We start from the raw sequence: 21,037 nt of genomic DNA on the forward strand, positions 1-21,037 counted from the left end.
CCTGCTGTTGTAGTCACAGTATTTATATGGCTTGTCCATTTACGTTTCTGGTCAATGGCAATTCCAGGATGTTGATCATGGGGGATTTAGCAATGGTAATGCTGTTGAACGTCTGGAAGAGATGGTTAAATTCTCCCTTGTTGGGGATGATCATTGTATGATCTATGTGGTATGAGTATTATTGCTACTTATCATACCAGGCCGAATTATTGTCCATGTCTTTCCACATGAAGATAATGATTGCTTCAGTTTCTGAAGCATTGCAAAGGGTACCGAATACTGGGCAATTATCAGAGAACATCCCCACCTCTGACCTTCTGATGGAAGGAATGTCATAGGTGGAACTGCTGAAGATAGTTAAGCCTCGGAGACTTCTCTGAGGAACTCCTGCAGCAATGTCCTGGGACTGAGATGATTGGCCCCCAACAACCACAACTATCTTCCTTTGTGGAAGGTATGACCCCAACCAGTGGAGCTTTTTCCCCTTGTTTCCCATTGACATCATTTTTGCCAGTGCTCCTTGATACCATACTCAGTTGGATGCTGCCTTGATGTCAAGGGCTGTGTCTCTGACCTCACCTCTTGATTTCAGCTCCTTTATCCATGTTTGGACTAAATCTGTAATAAGGCCTGGAGCCAAGTGGACCTCGCTGAATCCAAACTGAGCATCACTGAGTAGGTTATCGATGATTAAGTGCCTCGTGACAGCACTGTTGGTAACACCTTCCGTCACTTTGTTGGTGATTGAGAGTAGACTGATGGGGCAATAATTGGCCAGTTTGGATATGCCTGATTTTCATAGAGAGGACAACCATTGGCAATTTTCCACATTATTAGGTAGGCACCACTGTCCTATCTGTATTGCCTGTTGGTTAAGAATGCAGCTAATTTTGAAGTTCAAGATTTCAGTACTGCAGCAGGGATGTTATCAATACCCATAGTTTTTGTTGTAACCAGTATCTTGATATCATGTGCTGTGAATCAAATTGGCTGAAAACTGGCATTTTTTGATGCTGGGGACTTCAGGAAGAGGTTAAAATGTGTCATCCACTCGGCATTTCTGGCTGAACACGGTTGCAAATAATTCAGCCTTGGCCAGAACTTTCCAGCTGTTCATATCAAGTTCCCGCCGATGGTGCATCTCTGCTGCGGATTCCCCAACGTCTTGGGATGAAATCAATGGGAAATCCCATTTACAATGGCGGGATCAGAAGATCCCGCTGCCGGCCAATGGTGCGTCGATCCCCCCATCCCCTCTCCCCTCCACCCCACCACAAGAAACATACGGCAGGGAGGCATGCATGTAGTCCTGGGTTGTAGCTACATGAAGTTGATGCCTCATTTTTAGGAATGCATGTTGTTGTTTCTGGCATGCCCTTGTGCTCCTCATTGAACCAGGGCCGATGCCTAGTTTAATAGTAATGGTCAAGTGAAGGATATGATGACCCATTGGGTTACAGTATGTGGTGAAATACAGTTTTTTTGCAGCTGATGGCCCACAGTGCCTCATAGGTGCCAGTGAGCTCTTCGATCTATTTGGAATCTATAATACCTTCAATGTCTGAGGTGACTTGGTGGGTGTTATATATATTCAAGGTTTTGTTTAAACCCTTAGCCATGTAGCAACATGAAAATTCCCATGCAATCCCCCACACAAGTCAGCCCCTTTAAGTTACCGCACACATTATAACCTAAACAAAATTAATTTACGTCAACCCTTAAACAGATCTTCCAAACACAATTAAAAAATGAGAGGTTACACAATAAATATCTTTCTGAAAGTGCTATGTAATGTGACTTAACTCACTCATCTAAAACCTATTAATGATTTATTTGAGTTAATTATGCTATTGGAAAAAGTCCAGCTGATGTGATGTTTTAGGATAAGTTCAGTATCTTAATATAATGGGCCTGAATTAGCATTGGCGTGATGAACAAAGCATCGTAGCTGTGAGGGACAGCTCGGTGGATAGGATATTAGGATGTAGATAGGCTGGAAAATTGGGCGGGGATCCTGGATTCAGGATTCAATCCTGAACCGGGGAGCGGCGCGGGCTTGGAGGGCCGAAGGGCCTGTTCCTGTGCTGTATTGTTCTTTGTTCTTTGTTCTTGGCGTGGTGTGAGGCCCCAACCAGAATGCCTAAGGGTGGCTTGAAATTGGGCCTCAGGCCATATTTCAATAATTTAAATGAACTGCGGTTGCCTGTTACACTCCACAAACACACAACTCATTTCAGTAAATGAATTTCAGGCCTCTTGTTTTGCTGACAGCAGCCCACTGGTGGGTGCTGGGGTTTGGGAAGAAGATGGGGAAAGTGCTGATAATGGCTAGACTGGTCAGCAGGGATACAGTGGCGTTTGGGCGGGTATCCCTGCTCCTCCTGGTTTTTGGGCCTCATTCATACCAGGAAGATCTGACAGAAATTAGACCCCACCCTTAGTACATACATGGCCACCTTTTTTTTATAGGCATTCATGGGACATGGATGTTGCTGGCTGGCCAGCATTTGTTGCCCATCCCTAGTTGCCCGGGAGCTGTTGAGAGTCAACCACATTGCTGTGGCTCTGGACTTACATGTAGGCCAGACCGGGTAAGGACAGCAGATTTCCTTCCCTAAAGGACATCAATTAACCAGATGGGTTTTTCTGACAATCAACAATGGTTTCATGGTCATCAGTAGATTCTTAATTCCAGATATTTTTTATTGAATTCAAATCCCACCATCTGCCGTGGCGGGAATCAAACCTGGGTCCCCCAGAACATTAGCTGAGCTTCTGGATTAACAGTCTAGCGATAATAGCACCTGGTCATCGCTTCCCCTTAAATGATCCAAGGCCAAAATGGAATTCCACATTTTTCAGGCATCCTGGGGCACAGGGCATAGCCTGCAAACTTCCTAATTTGATCCATTTTCTGCAACGATGACCAATTTCTTGCCTGTGCTCTTAGGTTCACAGAGGTAGCATCAATGTCCTAAAATATATTTTACTGGAACCCACAATTCTTCAAAGAAGACATTATCTAATGATCTTCTCGGTTTGAAGAATATGATAAGTTGAACCTTCTGACTTGCGATACCAAACCCTTGCAATTCTAATTGCCTTACAACAGGGGACAAGCAATGTTCCTTGCATTATAAAGCAGAGTTATTTATTGTGGTTTATGTTTGTAATTAATTCTGAAAGGTTTTACTTCTCCTTGGGAAGCTATATGAGAAAGTTTCCTCCGTTCACTATTGATAGTGAATTCTCAAATACATTCTTTGTAATTCAGTTTACACTTTTACTCATTGTTTATAGCTCGAACCACATCCGCATGAGAAACTGAGAAATATTGTTTTTTTCTGTTCAAGTCTTCTGTTTTTTCTTTCAGGAGGAAAGGTTGTGGCCCACTTGACTAATGATGGGCCTACTCTGGTTAGAGCAAATGTAACCTTTAACGTGGTGCTTAAATTACCTAAATGCCAAAAGGAGGATGATGATGGCGACATCATTTATGATATAGACTGCAAAAATGGTAATTTATGCATGTACATATGCAATGTATATACTATGTAGGATAAAAATCAGGTGATCAAGTTGAGTGGCTTCAATCACCTGCACAACCTAGTTGGGCTATCTGAGAAGGTTGTGATGAAAGCTATTGGCCGAGAAATTTTAGTGTGGCCATTTTTGGGCAGTAAGAAGTTTAACAACACCAGGTTAAAGTCCAACAGGTTTATTTGGTAGCAAAAGCCACACATACTACCAAATAAACCTGTTGGACTTTAACCTGATGTTGTTAAACTTCTTACTGTGTTTACCCCAGTCCAACGCCGGCATCTCCACATCATTTTTGGGCAGACAGGGAATGATGAGTGCTGGCCCTGTTTCCAAATAGTGAGGCCCAAGGCATCCTCAATATTAGGTCTTTGGGCTCACTTCCATAAAGATGGCAACCTGCAGAGGCAGATTAGCTGGTAAAGTACCCTTGAAGTTTGGGTTGTTGCTGGCATGACAGTGGCCCTCAGGTTAGAAGACCAGCGAAGGTGGAAGGATGGTATATCAATGGCGAGGGGGACTCGTTAACTGGATGGGAGGTCAGTGGCAATGGGGATGGAAATCATTAGGCAGAAGAGGCAATCAGTGACCTGGAGTTGGGGAAGATTGGTGGTTGAGATAGAATCGCTAGCTAGTTTGAGGAAATTGGAAGAAATTGCGGACTGCTAAGCAATGTAGGGGATGGTGGCTGAGCAAGGGAGGAAAGTAGCCTGCATTCTTCTAATTTGGGTACGTGCCTGGTTCTTCTGATTCCACTTTCAGGTAAGCGTATTTCAAAAACTGACCTTGTTGGTTGCAGAATGTCGGCCTTATTCTTTCTTTCCCATTTATCCGACAACTTTATTGATGAGATTCACCATATCATTTGAGTTATTGTTACCTTATTCCTGCAAGACACATGACACACAATCTTAAAAGTACATTAAAATGACATGTATTGCACTCTTTTGAACTATATTTAGGCACCAGTTAAAATAAAATGCTTATATCATCCATATCAGTCTTGCCTTTAACAAATCCATGCTGGCCATCTATGATTATCTCATGACTCTATAAATGTTTACTAATTAGACTTTGAATTATGGGGTTCTAAGAATTCAACCATAATTGAGGTTCAATTAGCCACTTTCCAGTAGCATTGTTCAACTAATCTTCTAATACCCTTTAACACCATGACAATTGTTGATGACTGCCAAGCAACCTCTCTGGCCCATAAAGTCAAAAATTATAAGTATGGAGTGTGATTTCCTTAGGCTGTGTATTTTCTTTCTGGAGATTTTAAACATAACCAGTATTAATTCACATATTCCCCTACTTTTTATATCAAAGTCACATTACTAAATTTGCCAATGACATAAAGAAAGGTAGCATTGTAAACAGTGCAAATGGAAGCATAAAATCAGAGGTATTGATAGATTAAGTGGATGGCCAAAACTGTGGCAAATGGTTTTCAATTGAAACTGTTGTATTTGTAATTGAAACTGTGGCAAATGGTTTTCAATCGTCCACTGTGTACCTAGAAACGATAAAACAGAGTATTTTCTAAATGGTGAAAGGCTAGGAACAGTGGAAGTCCAAAATGATTTGTAGGTCTAAATACTTAGATCATTAAAATATAATTTATTGGTACAAGAAATAATAAAAATAGCTAATTGAATGCTGACTTTTATAACTAGAAGAATACAATACACGAGGGTAGAAATCCTGCAACAGCTATACAAAGCCCTAGACCATGCTTGCATACTGTGAAAAATTCTGAGTTTAAAGTTTTAAACTTTAAACTTCAAACTGTACTGGACATGACAATCCTATCTTGAAAATTTTGATCAAATTAGCCTTTACCTTTCAAATTTCAGCCAATACTTGTGTAATCTTACCTTGTAATTAAATCCTTGGAGTCCAGGTATCAGTACAGGCTTGTCATATTATGGATTTTCAGTCAATACTTTAAAAAAATGGAAACAAACAAGCTATTCAGATGGCTAGCACAAATCATGTGACTTCTGGGATTTGAACTACCAAAAGCATTAATTCTCCAGTGAATACCAAATTAAATATGAACATAGGCGAGGGTACCTCACCTGTGGAATTCACACATCTCATTGTTTAAGAATGTGGAAACACCTAAACGATGGTGTTTCCAGATTGCCTGTCTCATGTTTCATATTGGACAAAAAGATCAAAACTCAATGGCCACTATCAACTTCCCATTGTACCATAATGGATTCCTACATCCAAACTCGACAGTGTGGGTCTCAGAATGTTAACCCAGTGGTCATGTGATCAAAAATGGTTTCAGGGACTGCACCATTAGCACCCCAGGACCCAGCAGATACATCAGTCACCAGCCAGTCTGAAAACGAAAGTCTGAAACAATTTGCAAAACATCAATCAGCAAAATTACTTAATCTGTTCTAGTTTTAAAGTTCACCTGAGAACCAATCTCCTAGATATTCTATGACAAGAAACTTCACATCTGCTGTGAACCCTTTGCCTTACAAGATCCTCATTTTAACTTTAAATCGCCAAATCATTTCAAGAAACCATAAGCCTGCCATGTGGGAGACCAGGAATCATAAATCAGAGAGTGAATTAACTGTAGCCTGTAAAAGTATACCATCTTTATCTGTATACAATCTTTGTCTGTGTATATGAGATTGAGCATGTGACATTGGTGTTAATTCAAGGTAAGTGTGTGAGAATAAATAACCTTTATTTCTAAACTCACGAAAGCTTGCTGCTTAATTACTGAATTTAAATACACACTCCAAGTATAATAAAAGACACATCCCTTTCCATAAAGCATAGGCAGTAAGGGAACACATACATTGGGTGGGATTTTATGGCCTCGCTTGTCCTGAAACCTTAAAATCCTGCCCAAGGTCAACGGACCTTCCCATGCTCCGCCCCTCACCTGCTCTGACTCCTGTGGCGGATGGGGTGGTACAATTGTGGCCATTGTGTCAGTGACTGGATAAAGAGAGACAAACTATTTATGTTGGTTGAGGAGTCTAATACTAAAGGGGCTAGGTCTAAAAATTGAAATCAGACCTTTAGGCATGAAATTCGGAAACATTTCCAAACAAACGGGTGGTGGAAGTTTGGAACTCTTCCAAAACTGAAAACTAATGCTCGATCAATTGTAAATTTTAAACCTGATATTGATAGATTTTTGTTAAACATGGGTACTAAGGAATTATGGAGCAAAGGCAAATATACAGAGTTGAGTCGTAGATCAGCCATAATCTCACTGAATAGTGGAACAGACTTGAGGGGCTACAAAGAACAAAGAACAATACAGCACAGGCCCTCCAAGCCCGTGCCGCTCCCTGGTCCAAACTAGACCATTCTTTGGTATCCCTTCATTCCCACTCCGTTCATGTGGCTATCTAGATAAGTCTTAAACGTTCCTAGTGTGCCCGCCTCCACCACCTTGCCTGGCAGCGCATTCCAGGCCTCCACCACCCTCTGTGTAAAATACGTCCTTCTGATATCCATGTTAAACCTCCCCCCCTCACCTTGAACCTATGACCCCTCGTAAACATCACCACCGACCTGGGAAAAAGCTTCCCACCGTTCACCCTATCTATGCCTTTCATAATTTTATACACCTCTATTAGGTCACCCCTCATCCTCTGTCTTTTCAGTGAGAATAACCCCAGTTTACCCAATCTCTGCTCATAACTAAGCCCCTCCATACCAGGCAACATCCTGGTAAACCTCCTCTGCACTCTCTCCAAAGCCTCCACGTCCTTCTGGTAGTGTGGCGACCAGAACTGGGCGCAGTATTCCAAATGCGGCCGAACCAACGTTCTATATAACTGTAACATCAGACCCCAACTTTTATACTCTATGCCCCGTCTTATAAAGGCAAGCATGCCATATGCCTTATTCACTACCTTCTCCACCTGTGACGTCACCTTCAAGGATCTGTGGACTTGCACACCCAGGTCCCTCTGCGTATCTACACCCTTTATGGTTCTGCCATTTATCGTATAGCTCACCCCTATGTTAGTTCTACCAAAATGCATCGCTTCGCATTTATCAGCCTGTTTCTGTTCCTAAGTTTTCCTTCCTGTCTTTTTATTTCTCCCTCTCCATTAATCCAATCTTTCTTTCCTTATATATTATTCTTCTGAACCTGATTTGTCATTGAATTCACCCACAAAAATTCATCCTCATTCTCAGCCATTGCACTGTTTATTTCTCAATCCTTAAATCTCAGGGCAACAACAGGGCACATTGCAAAATGCTTGGCTCTAACAAAGTCTGGGCCATAGTTTGCTGTAGATGATCATCTCAGTCAAGATTCAGATGGTATCACTGTAAAAATCAACCCTCCGATTAAAAATGCCTATTTAAATACCTTCTGATGCGACACAATTTCTAAAATTGTTAACATTCAAAAGTTCTTCGTAGAAGAGGGCAGAATAACTATTTTACTTGTTGAGGACTAATTCAGCAGCAAGATTTTCCAGCAATGGTTTCCTCGCTCTGAAAGAGATCCTAAATGCCTCACTCTTAAAGGAACATCCTTTCACCAACGTATCCGGTAATTAGCTGGAAGCCGGGACTATTATGAGAGTGATCCTGTTGCATCAGTTCAACAATGCACTGCACCAACATATACTGGAGGACAAGGCCTCAAAAAGTATTTTGCTACCTTCTCAAATCACAAAGGGAAACTGTCATTATTTGTAATTAAATCATAAATACATTCTTTAAACTTCCATTTGTGATTTTATTACAAATGGTTTGAGATATTTTTCTCCTAGACTGACAAATTGAGTTAAATGATGCCACTGACAGACATGTGACTTAAGGACTATTTGATTGTCAGCCAAATCAAAATTGGATTAACATTCATTGAGCTCAGGCCTTGAAACTGGTTGAAGTGGCTGATTGTACATTGAAGCGATAAAGAATTTTATCTTAATGCTGAAACTTACCAGGAAACTTTAGCAATCAACAAAAAAAATTACAGGAATAAGTTGTCCCATGAAGACATTTTGTGTAGCTCCTTGATCTTATGACAACAGCTAGCTTAGCCCTTTTCAGGCAAATTAAAGGATTTTTTTGTAGGTCATTCAGTTCTAATGGCAGTGGCAGCATGGACCCATGAATCAGAGTAACAATTGTGACATTCTTATGTTGACAAATAAGATTTCAGTCACACCTGAAATTGGAAGATCCAATTGGCTCTTCAGAAATAGGAGCCCTCCATCCAGAGGAATGTCTATTTCCTCTGAAAAAACTAATATGAGAATGCAGGCAGTAAGGTGACCAATAATGTGGCAGGAGCATTAAATTTTGGCAGGTCATCATTATATACTTTAAGTTATTGATCAGAAATCCTTCTATCTTAAAAATCTAGCTTAAAAATAGTCAATGACTGATCTTCCACAGCCCTCTGAGGTAGAGAATGCCAAAGGTTCACAACTCTCTGTGTAAAGAAATTTCTCCTCATCTCGATCCCTTATTTTGAAATTGTGCCCCTTGGTTCTAGACTCTCCAACTAAGGGAAACATCTTACCTGCATCTACCCTGTCTATTCATTTAACTATTTTGTAGGTTTCAATTAGATCACCTCTCATTCTTTGAAACTCTAGAGAATACCGGCCCAGTTTGTCAATCTTTCTTCGTAAGGCAGGCAGTGCTGCCATCCCGGACCAAGTCTGGTGAACTTTGTTGCACTCTCTCTATTGCAATAAGATCCTTTCTGACGTCAGGGGACCAAAACTGCACACAGTACAGGTGGGTTCTAAGCAAGCTTCTATACAATTGAAGGAAGACCTCACAACTCCTGTACATGATCAGTCACATGATCAGAGACCGTCTAGGATGGAACTCAAGAAGCAGCGTGCCTGCATGTAACAGCTTTGTGTAAGAACACCTTTGGAACTGTTCGTAGATAAAGTCTACCGATAAACTTGTTTTATGTTTAACCACACAAGCCTTGAGATCTCATCAATGGGCCATCACAACTGCAACATAATGAAAATAAATTAAGTACATAGTATGACATTGGGGCCTCAAGCAGGTACTTTGTTGCAGATATTCAATATCTAATAATAACAATTTATTGGAAGGTGTAAACAAATTTCTCAATCTGACTCTCACATGAGCTTTATATGTCACTAACACTAGTGTTTACTTTCTAGCATCTTCATTCTTTCCTGGTCAATACGTGTATAACTGGACATCTTGGATTGAAGAGTATGGTTGGTTTAACTGCACCAAGTTTTCCAAATGTAATGTCTTCCCAGATGGTCGTCCTTTTCCTAGACAAATGGACTGGAGACACAAGAACTTTGTTTACATTTGGCACACGCAAGGTTGGTACAATAAGATATCCTTTAAATGTTGAGAGATCCCCCTTAATGACTTTGCTAACCAAATCTGTTTAAAATTTAGGGCAATACTATCAAAATACTGGACGATCCAGTATGGCCCTCTCTATCAATACAACTAACATCACACTTGGTGACCATATGATGGTGGTATTTGTCTATCGCAGAGATCATCATCGAAACAAATACATCCCAATTGCAACAGCAAGTGGTCCCTACACTGTTACAGGTGAGATTGTAATGTTACTATGTTTGGAATAAGCTAGTAAGAAGTTTAACAACACCAGGTTAAAGTCCAACAGGTTTATTTGGTAGCAAATGCCACTAGCTTTCGGAGCGCTGCCCCTTCGTCAGGTGGAGTGGAGATCTGCTCACAAACAGGGCATACAGAGACACAAACTCAATTTACAGAATAACAGAATGGGGTGTTTACCCCAGTCCAACTAGTCATGATGTGGTATCTCCACATCATGACTACCATCGACACCGCAAACTGCCGGCTCCAAGTGGAGAGGATCTCCAAGAAGATCGCGCATATCGACACAGACATCATGTTTCAAAAAAACTATTCTGTAAATTGAGTTTGTGTCTCTGTATGCCCTGTTTGTGAGCAGATCTCCACTCCACCTGACAAAGGGGCAGCGCTCCGAAAGCTAGTGGCATTTGCTACCAAATAAACCTGTTGGACTTTAACCTGGTGTTGTTAAACTTCTTACTGTGTTTACCCCAGTCCAACGCCGGCATCTCCACATCATGGAATAAGCTATACATTGATCATTAATTTCAGAAGTTTTGGTTACCTAACAAAAAGAGCTGCAGGCAGAAATTTACTCATAAGGGAATGTATGTATCTAGTTACAGTCTTATACAAGATTGTGGAACTCTAAAGACTTGAGAGCCCCTACTTGTATTTCTGTCACTGAGGTTCGTAAATCTTTCGATCTAAGGCCTCATGTAATGGCCATAAAGAAGCTGGAAACTGTGATCCACGGCCAGATCAAATACTTTATCCAGGGTGTGTATTCACCTGGAGCATACAGTATTGGTCTTTTTACCCGAGGAAGGATATACTTGGTAAAGAAGGAGTATAACAGAGATTGAGCAAACTATGCCAATAATTCCTAGAGTTCAGAAGAATGAGAAATTATCTAATTGAAACATTTAAATTTTTTAAGGGTAGATGATGGGAGGATGTTTCCCTGGCTGAGAAGCATGATACTAGGGATGACAGTGTTAGAATATGATTTGGCTATTTAGTACTGAGATTAGGAGAAATCTCTTCACTCAAAGTGTGAATCTTTGGAATTTTTAGTGGATGCTCTTTTGTTTAGAACATTCAACACAGAAATCAATAGATTTTTGGATGCAACAAGAATTAACAGATTTGGGGATTGTTGGGAAAATGGAGTTGAGATAAAGGATTAACAATGATAGGATTAACAATGATTTTAGTGAATAATGAAGCAGACTCCAAGGGTCAAAGACTCCTACATCTACTTCTTAGTGTAAAATGGGTGATAATGTATTGTCAGCCCTTCTTTATATTTGTTCATGACTTATGAGTGTCATTGGTAAGACCAACATTTATTGCCCATCCTAATTGAAAAGATGATGGTGTGCCATCTTCTTGAACTGCTGCAGTCCATCTAGTGTAGGTACACCTACAATGCTGTTAGGGAAGAAGTACTAGGATTCTGACCCAGTGATGGTGAAGGAATAACGATATAATTTCAAGTCATACTGCTGCCACGGTGCACCAGTGGTGGAAGGAGCTGCATATGGGTCCCTAAACCATAAGATTGCTTTATCTTGGATCATGTCCAGTTTTTTGAATGTTGTTGGAGCTGCATGCATCCAGGCAACTTGTAGATGATGAACAAGCTTTGGGGAGTCAAGAAATGAATAAGTCCCTGCAGAATTCTCAGACTTGTTCTTGTAGTCATAGTGGTAATATGACTCGTACAATTAAGTTTCGGATCAACAGTGATTCCCCCCCGCCAAAGGTGTTGATGATGGGAGACTCAACAATGATCATTCACATTGAAGGAGAGGTGTTAAATTTTCTTTTGTTGCCGATGGTCATTGCCTGGTCTAAATGTTACTTGCCATTTATCAGCCCAAGCTTGGATGTTGTCCAGGTCTTCTTGCAGCAGATAATGGACTGTCTCATTATCTGAGGTATTATGAATGGAACTTAACACTATGCAGTCATCAGCAATCCTTTTCACTTCTGACCTTATGATGGAGGAAAGGTCATTAATGAAGCAGCTGAGGGTGGATGTGCATGAGACATTGCCCTGAGGAACTCCAGCAACAATGTCCTGGGTCTAGGATGATCAACCTCCAACAGATACAGCCATATTCCCTAATGTTAAGTATGACTCCAACCAGTGGAGAGCTTTCTCCCTGACTCCCAGTGACTTCAATTTTGTTAGGGTTCCTTGATGTCACACTCTGTCAAATACTGCCACGACATCAATGGCAATCGCTCTCATAGAATCATAGAATTCCTACAGTACAGAAGGAGGCCATTCGGCCCATCGAGTCTGTACCGACCACAATCCCACCCAGGCCCTATCCTAATAATCCATTTACTCTGCTAATCCTTTTGGCAGGGGGGAATCACCGTTGATCCAAAACTTAATTGTACTAGTCATATTACCACTATGACTACAAGAACAAGTCAGAGTCTGAGAATTCTGCAGGGACTTACTCATTTCTTGGGTCAATTTAGCATGGCCAATCCACCTAACCTGCACATTTTTGGAGTGTGGGAGGAAACCGGAGGAAACCCACGCAGACACGGGGAGAAAGTGCAAACTTCACACAGACAGTTACCTGAGGCCAGAATTGAACTCGGGTCCCTGGCGCTGTGAGGGAGCAGTGCTAGCCACTGTGCCACCATGCCACCCATCACCTCGTACCTCTCGCGTTTTTTATTTCCATTGAAGTAAATGTAAGCTGGGTTGTCAAATTTGCCATCACCTGCTTTACACTATCGGATAAAGTCAAAATTACCTCTTAAAGATGAGTGAAAAATTGTATCAAAATAAAATTAGAAGAACAGAAACGTTTGAAAGTGACTTTTGCAATAGTTTTGGGGAGCCTCACAATGCATTACAGTTGATTAAAATCTTTGATGGGGCTAAAAGGGTAGGGAATGAAGAAGTGTTGGCAGCTTAAATAATTGTGCCTGGCTGAATGGAATCTTCTTTCCAAATAATGTTAATTGTCACAAAATAAATATTGTGGGGATCTTAAATTTGCAATGGATAAATGACATTGAAAAATATTTTATGTTTTTTTTCAGATCGTATCCCAATTTATGTGCATGTTTCACAAAAAAACAATCGCAACACCACTGATAATGTCTACATCAAGGACTTAAATGTTGTCTTTGAAGTCAAAATTCATGATCCCAGCAATTATCTGAAAAATGCCGTCAAATCATACAGTTGGAAATTTGGAGATGGTCATCAGTCATTATTAAAAAGTCCAACTGCACTTCACAACTATACTAAGACAGGGCATTTCAGTCCTAAACTAACAGTTGAAGCAATTATACCAGTTTCCTGCGGCTCTATTATACCAACAACATTGACCCCAACAACTATATTGACCCCTACGACCGACCTGAGCACTACAACTGAACGGAGCACCACACCAGAACAGAGCACCACAACTGAACGGAGTACTACAACTGAACGAAGTACTACGACTGAACGGAGCACTACAACTGAACAAAGCACTACGACTGAACGGAGCACTACGACTGAACGGAGCACTACGACTGAACGGAGCACTATAACTGAACGGAGCACCACACCTGAGCAGAATACTATGACTAAATTGAGCCCTACTACTGAGTGGAGCTCTACAACTGAAAGGAGTTCTACAGCTAAACTGAGCCCTACGACCAACGCAGACCCTACAACTGGTATTTTCTTACAATAATCAATGTAATGCCATGATGGAATAGTGCAAGGCAAATTTTTAACCCAATTCTTTGGAATTCAGAATTAGGATTTGATTTTACTTCCTAGATACTAGTTAATGTTGTTGTGGGTCCGACAGCTCGACCACTGTAACTTTGGAGGACGAACCACAGAACTCCTGGAAAAATTGTAAACAGTATTTACACCATTTCTTCAGCATTTCTGCAGCTTTACTGCCAAAGTTATGATGGACAATTGGGAAATTCTCCCCACGATTGGAAAATTCCAAATATTCCCAATTATTTATGATATTTGCACGTACTTATCTATCTTGATTTCCAACAGTGTTGCACATGGGGAATCAAGACAAAGGCTGGAGTTTTACCAGCACACCTGCCCCGGTTCCGTGGGTGGGCGAGGCCTGGAGAATGGCCTCCGGGATACGAACCTCGGGCGGACAAGCTGGTAAAATTCCACCTAAGTGTCAAGACTGCAGATAAAACAGGGTTAAGATAGGATAACTGGAACTGGGCATATAGATTTAATTCTGTCCCCGTTTTAAAGTCATGCATTGTCATTTTTTTATGTTTCTGCTATCAACTTATGTGTCCACATTTAGGATGGAAACTGTGTAAGTAAACTGAAAACACTTCACGACCACCCACTGGCCAGGAGAATGTAATTACAACATGACAATTTACATTTGCAGTTTCTTTTCTAAATGTGGACATGGGAATTTATAATGGTAAGTTAACAGCAAGTGCAAACACAATGTTGTTATTATATTGATAGTCAATCTCCCATACTGTTGCAAATAAGGTTATAATTAAGTGTAGAATTTAAAAGATAATTGAAAGAGGAGAAGAATGGAGAGGGAAGATCAATGAAGAGAAGTTGGAAAATGAGGCCTAAATTTACATGGTGATGGAAGGGTTATGTGGTTTAGACAAAGTGGGCCAGAGTTCAGAATGCAGAAGGTCCATACCTCCCCCCCCCCCCGCCCCCCCCCCCCCCCACTCCCCATCCCAGCATGGCTCCTGAGGTCAGCCTGTGGTGGATACTGGGTGAGTTGGCATGGAGGATGTAAAAGCAAAAGGTGGTGGGTGGGGGGGCATGGCTTGGCATGAGTTGGCACCATTGGCATAGAGGCAATACAGGGCCATGGTGGTTGGCTTGAAGGGTATGAGGGTGAGGAGAACAGAGTCAGATCCCTACAGGACAAGGGAACACGTCACAAAACCTGTGCTTCACCCACCCGTCTAACAGTTACTTATGTGTAATAATTGCAATTGGATCTGCAAATCAAGTTCTGGCTTAACATCACATGAGACAACGCCAACCGAGATAGTAAACAATTGGTCACTTGCTGAACACTTACCCATTGTAGCGACAGGAGAATCCATCACTATTTATATGGACTTTCAGGAGGCATGTGATGAGATTCCCCCATAAGAGATTGTTAATTAAAGTTAAAGCTCATGAAATTGAAGACAAATTATTGACCTGTTTAGGAAATTGGCTGAGCAGAAGGAAACAGTTTGAATGTAGGAGGGGTTTATAAGCTGTATTCCAAGAACAAGTCTTTGCAACATACAGTACTTGACATGTAGTCCAATCAACTACATCAGTATTTAATTGAGGTAGTTTCTTTCATTCATTCATGGGATGAAGACATTTCTGGCAAGGGCAGCATTTTTGCCATCCCTAACTGCCCTTGAAAAAGTGTGTGCACTGCCTTTTTGAACCACTGTAGTCCTTGTGGTGTGGACATGTCTTAAATTTTGTTAGGGGAGGACATCCAGTATTTAGACAAGGCAACAGAATGCAATATATTTCCAAATACTGCAGATGCGGGAATTTGAAACAAAAGCAGAAAACAAATGAAAAACTCAGCAGGTCTGGCAACATCTGTGGAGAGAGAACTCTATTTTCTCTCTCCACAGATGCTGCCAGACCTGCTAAGTTTTCTGTATTTGTTATAATATATTTCAAAGTTAGGATGGTGTGCAGAGAACAATTTATGTTTCTTGGTCTGTTACACTCTGATATGCAAGTGTTTGTGTTAGGAAAGATGCAGCTTGACTTTTACTTGTAAAATGGAGGGTAGATTTTAAGTGTCAGTCATAGTTCAATTAATAGCACTCTGACCTCTATGTCAGAGTTTGTGGGTTCAGGTCCCACTTTGGACCTCCGTACAAAAGGTTGATACTCCAGTGCACTACTGAGGGAGTGCTGCATTGTTGGAAGTGTTATCTTTTAGATGAGATGTCAAACCATGTACAATTGGAGTGGTGGGCAAATCCCAGGATGGCAGTGGCTCATATTATTCTTGCAGAGAGAGGAGCATTTCTCTAGACTCATGAAGTAATTTCAACTTGCCTCTTCTGCTAGCTTTTATTGAGCAGAGTGACCACATTGGGTCTTCACCCTGTAGGCAATTAAAATGGCAGAGTCCTGTGCCATACATGGGGACCCGATTGGGAAGGAATAATTATGTTTCTGCGTGATTCAGGTAAATGTGTCCACTACCTAGTGCGAGGGCTGAGGACATGATGGTAAAGTTTCACCACCTCCATCTTAAACTTTTCCACTGCCCTATTCCTACAGGTAGAAGAGTTACAAATCCCCAAAGATCTATAATGTTTTTGAAAACATGCTTCCCCTCTAAATATAGCATTTAATGTCATTATCTTTATTTCCTCCCCAGGTTCCTCAACAACTGCTAATGCCAGTGGCATAAACAGTCCACTGCAGCTGGAGAAGAGAGATGCTTCTGGGTTAGTCTGTAATCTCTACAGATATGGCTACTTTGAAACAAACATCACAGTTGTAGGTACGTAATATTATCAAAAATTGTGTTGAATTCAAATGTAGCATGGTGGCACCAGTGGTTAGCACTGCTGCCTCACAGCGCCAAGGACTCGGGTTCGATTCTGGCCTTGTGTGACTGAGAATGTTTGCATGTTCTTCCTGTGTCTGCATGGGTTTCCTCCAGGTACTCTGGTTTCCTCCCACAGTCCAAAGATATGCAGGTTAGGTGAATTGGTCATGCTAAATTGCCCCTTAGTGTCCAAAGATGTGGATTAGCCACAGTACATGCGCAGGGTTACAGGGCTAGGGTGGAGGAAAGGGCCTGGAATGCTCTTTCGGAGAGTTGGTGCAGACTTGATGGGCAGGATGGTCTCTTCATGCACTGTAGGGATTCTCAGGTTCTATGGTCCTATTTGACAACCTGGATGAACTCCCTATTTTGCTGAATGAGCAAGGAGATTAATAAAATCTCCAGTACTACAGGCACCTATAACCAGAGCAAGGGGGGATAAATCATGGACCCTGGTGCTTCTCTTGTTTCTGGGCCCCTTATCCCATCCCATCCTCCCTCCCATATCCTATAGTTTCCAGAATTGGAAACCATAGTCACAGTGGCGTTGAACCATTTCCTCTAAGATTCTATTTATCAAGCCCATCGAAAGATCAGGTTTTAGTTTGTTACACTTGATAACCAAGGTTTTTCTAGACAATTCCACTTAACTTGGTTGTTAATATTATACTATCAGCTCTGCCTCTTTGAACCTGGCCCTATGCACTATCAGGGCAGCAACATCCAAACTCCTTGAACATTAAGTACTGCAAACAACAATCCCATATACAAATAGGAATGTATTTTTTTGGTACATGACTCCAGGTTCACTTCCAAGTTTAAAAAGAGTGAAACCTTCTAACCAATTGACCTGCAATAGTGTGTTACTGTATTTCTATCCATACCAATGCGCTTTGTTAACAAAACAATTACACTTTGCATAAATTTTCTCATTTTAAATTGAAACTAACCACACTTACAAATTCCCCAGCATGGAGCATATAATAGGAGAGCAAAGTACTGTAGATGCTGGAAATCTAATATATAAACAGAAAATGTTAGAAATACTCAGCAGGCCAACATAGCATTTGTAGAGAAACAGAGTTAATGCTTCAGGTCCACAATCCGCACTAATTCTGACGAAGGATCGCTGACCTGTTTCTCTCTGCTTACAGAAGTGCCGAGCATTTCCAACTATTCCCATTTCTATTGGAGCAAACATGACCCCATCCCCTAAACCGGGATGTTGGATTTATGTCACATTATCAGTAACCCCCACAGCTTTCCAAATGATCTTGCAGAATCTCACTCGCTGTTCTGTCTGGAGACAATACACATCTCTTTAACCTGTGTTGAATGCTCCCTCCACCCACATTGTCTGTACCTTTAAGACCTGGCTGGCTGGAGAGTTTCGCATTCTAATTAGTATTCTGTAACTTGATTTCTGTGTCTGTGCACTGTTTGAGAGCAGATATCCACTCCATCTGACGAAGGAGCAGTGCTCCGAAAGCTTATGGTATTTGCTACCAAATAAACCTGTTGGACTTTAACCTGGTGTTGTGAGACTTCTTACTGTGCTTACCCCAGTCCAACGCCGGCATCTCCACATTATAATAAAATGGCCATGCGGATTCGGACTCTCACTTCAATAACTCTTTACATGACAGAACTTTGTCCTGGAATGGTGCATCCACCGTGCGCTTGTTTGCAAACACATTGAGGCAGGCAGGCAGCCACTTGAGAGAAGGAGCAATGCTGCACAATAAGCACAAGCCCCAGTGATTAGCATCATGCGCACCTCCATCTCCTGGGCCCTGCTTATGACCTTAAATGAGTTTAACTGTCCTGTCTGGTTAGACACTGTTCTAAGAAACTGCCTGCAATGTATCAATGGAAGACATTGTGCCACAGCTGAATTGCAAATTAATAAAGAATGTATAATAACTCAAGGGTATACGTGACTCCAAAGTGTTAATATTAGTGTTAAATTTTTATTGTTCTCCTTTGTAGATGGGATTGTTGAAGTCAGCATTGTAGAGACGACCAGTGTTCAGATCTCCACAGAACTTCAACAGAACTCCCTGGTGAATTTTGTTGTCATGTGCCAGGGCAGGTAAGTTGCTTGCTTTATAAGAATATAAGAAATAGGAGCTGGAGTAGGCCATCTGGCTCATGGAACCTGCTTTGCCATTCACTGAGATCAGGGTTGATTGTCAACTGCAATTTCACTTTCCCATCTGGTCCCATATCCCTTGATCCCCTTGGTACCTATAGATCTCAGTCATGAATATATTCAATGACTGAAAATTCAAACCCCTCTGGGAAACAGAATTCCAAAGATTCACAATCCTCTCAGTGAAAGAATTTCTCCTCAACTCAATCCTAAATCCCAAGAATACTGACTCAGTAGAAAGTTGCTTTTAGATTTTTTGGCTGCTTTCCCTTCAAAGGATAGACCTTTATGTGACCATGAGTAGCTTCAAGACAAAGGCTTCTATATTGACAATGCCAAGTTTAATCAGCAGGAGAATGACGTTTCAGACAGGAAACCCAGAAGTTTATTCTGGGGAATTTTAACTCCACATCTTCTTTAAAAAGAAATTCCCACCTGGAAGCTAATCTGCTTAGCAGCCTTGGCTCCCAACTGGTGAGCAGCACTTTGGAGCTGGACATAGGAACAGGCAGGGTGTCTGTAGTTGCTAGTGAGTGGGGTCCAATCCCTGATCCCAGGTTTTAGGGGGGCGGAGGGCAGAGGGTGCCGGTGTAATAATACATGTGAGGCTACCAGCTTTATATTTAAATGGACAACCCGTCTCCTGGGAGTGGGTTGGTTGCCCACCCCCTGCCCCACTTCTGTCAAACCTAGAAGCAAGCAGATTGCAATCAGGTTTCAGATATTTTAAATCTTTACATCTCACCTGACCGTAACCCACCATTTTTTGGGTGTTAAAATTACCCCTAAGTATTCCAAACCAGGATAGAAGATAAATTCAGTCAAATTACAACACCACTTTATGGACTTAAATTCACCTCTGTATTGGGGTTACAGTGTGTTTGGACAGGACAACAATAAAAGCAACACTATCTTATATTTATATAGTGCCTTTAACCTAATGAAATGTCCCAAAACGATTCATAAGAACATCATAAAACAAAGTATGACACCGAGCCACGGATGACCAGAATCAGATGACCAAAAACATGGTCAAAGAGGTAGGTTTTAAGTAGTATCTGAAAGGAGAAATGTGAAATAGAGAGCTGGAGCGCCATAAGAAGGAATTCTAGAGCTTGGGGCTGAGACAACTGAAGGTTCAACCACCAATGGTGTACCAATTATAATTGGGGATGCACAGCAGATCAGAAATAGTGGAATGCCCATATATTTCAGCGGATTGTGGGGGTGGAGATTACAGAGGTGAGGCTGTGAAGGATTTGAAAACAAGTGTTGCCTGACTTGGTACCAATACAGGTTAATGAGCCCATCAGCTACGCTTGCCTTTAACCTCAAGGAATTTTGTGAATTGGGTTAATTAACAGGCTGGTGGGTTTTCTGTTTCTGTCTCTGCGAGGTGGCTCCTCCCAGGTGGGGAGATTGGGGTGGAGGGGGAAGAAATATCACACATTTTAACATGATTGGCACCTGCTGGAAATATTTTTTTAAAATCCTGCTTTGTGCATTGTGATTAAGAACATAAGAACATAAGAAATAGGAGCAGGAGTAGGCCATCTAGCTCCTCAAGCCTGCCCCACCATTCAATAAGATCATGGCTGATCTGAAGTGGATCAGTTCCACTTACCCGCCTGATCCCTATAACGCCCTAATTCCCTTACCGATCAGGAATCCATCTATCCGTGATTTAAACATATTCAGCGAGGTAGCCTCCACCACTTCAGTGGGCAGAGAATTCCAGAGATTCACCACCCTCTGAGAGAAGAAGTTCCTCCTCAACTCTGTCCTAAATGATTGATTGTCAATACATCAGGCAAAGTTTTCCTTTAGCTTTAGCCTAATGACTGTAGACACCAGGGCCAGGATTTTCACTCGTGGGGTGAGAATAGGAGAGCACGCTTTAAAAACAGAGCTCCCAGACGTGGGGCGGGATTTCATGGCCTCGCTCATCCCAAAACTGTAAAATACCGCCCCAGGGTCAACAGACCTTCCCATTGTCTGCTCCTCGCCCAGTCTGATTCACGTGGCAGGCAGGGAGGGAAAATTCCGGGCAATGTGTCAGTGTCCTCTTGCCTCCGGGGTGCACTGGTATTTTGATTTGATTTATTATTGTCACATGTATTAATATACAGTGAAAAGTATTGTTTCTAGCCTGCTATACAGACAAAGCATACTGTACATA

General features: G+C 41.6%; 1 protein-coding gene across 1 annotated transcript in view; it reads left to right on the plus strand.

Moving 5' to 3' along the window:
* The window catches only part of gpnmb (glycoprotein (transmembrane) nmb), a 42,065-nt gene that overhangs the window by 9,855 nt on the left and 11,173 nt on the right, over positions 1-21,037 (plus strand). The window contains exons 3-8 of the mRNA XM_078200535.1: positions 3,374-3,517; positions 9,702-9,875; positions 9,955-10,119; positions 13,201-13,827; positions 16,533-16,658; positions 18,696-18,798. Coding sequence (XP_078056661.1) covers positions 3,374-3,517; positions 9,702-9,875; positions 9,955-10,119; positions 13,201-13,827; positions 16,533-16,658; positions 18,696-18,798 — 1,339 coding nt within the window. The remainder of the gene's footprint in view (positions 1-3,373; positions 3,518-9,701; positions 9,876-9,954; positions 10,120-13,200; positions 13,828-16,532; positions 16,659-18,695; positions 18,799-21,037) is intronic.

This window comes from Mustelus asterias, chromosome 2 (assembly GCF_964213995.1).
Source record: "Mustelus asterias chromosome 2, sMusAst1.hap1.1, whole genome shotgun sequence".
Lineage (NCBI taxonomy): Eukaryota > Metazoa > Chordata > Chondrichthyes > Carcharhiniformes > Triakidae > Mustelus > Mustelus asterias.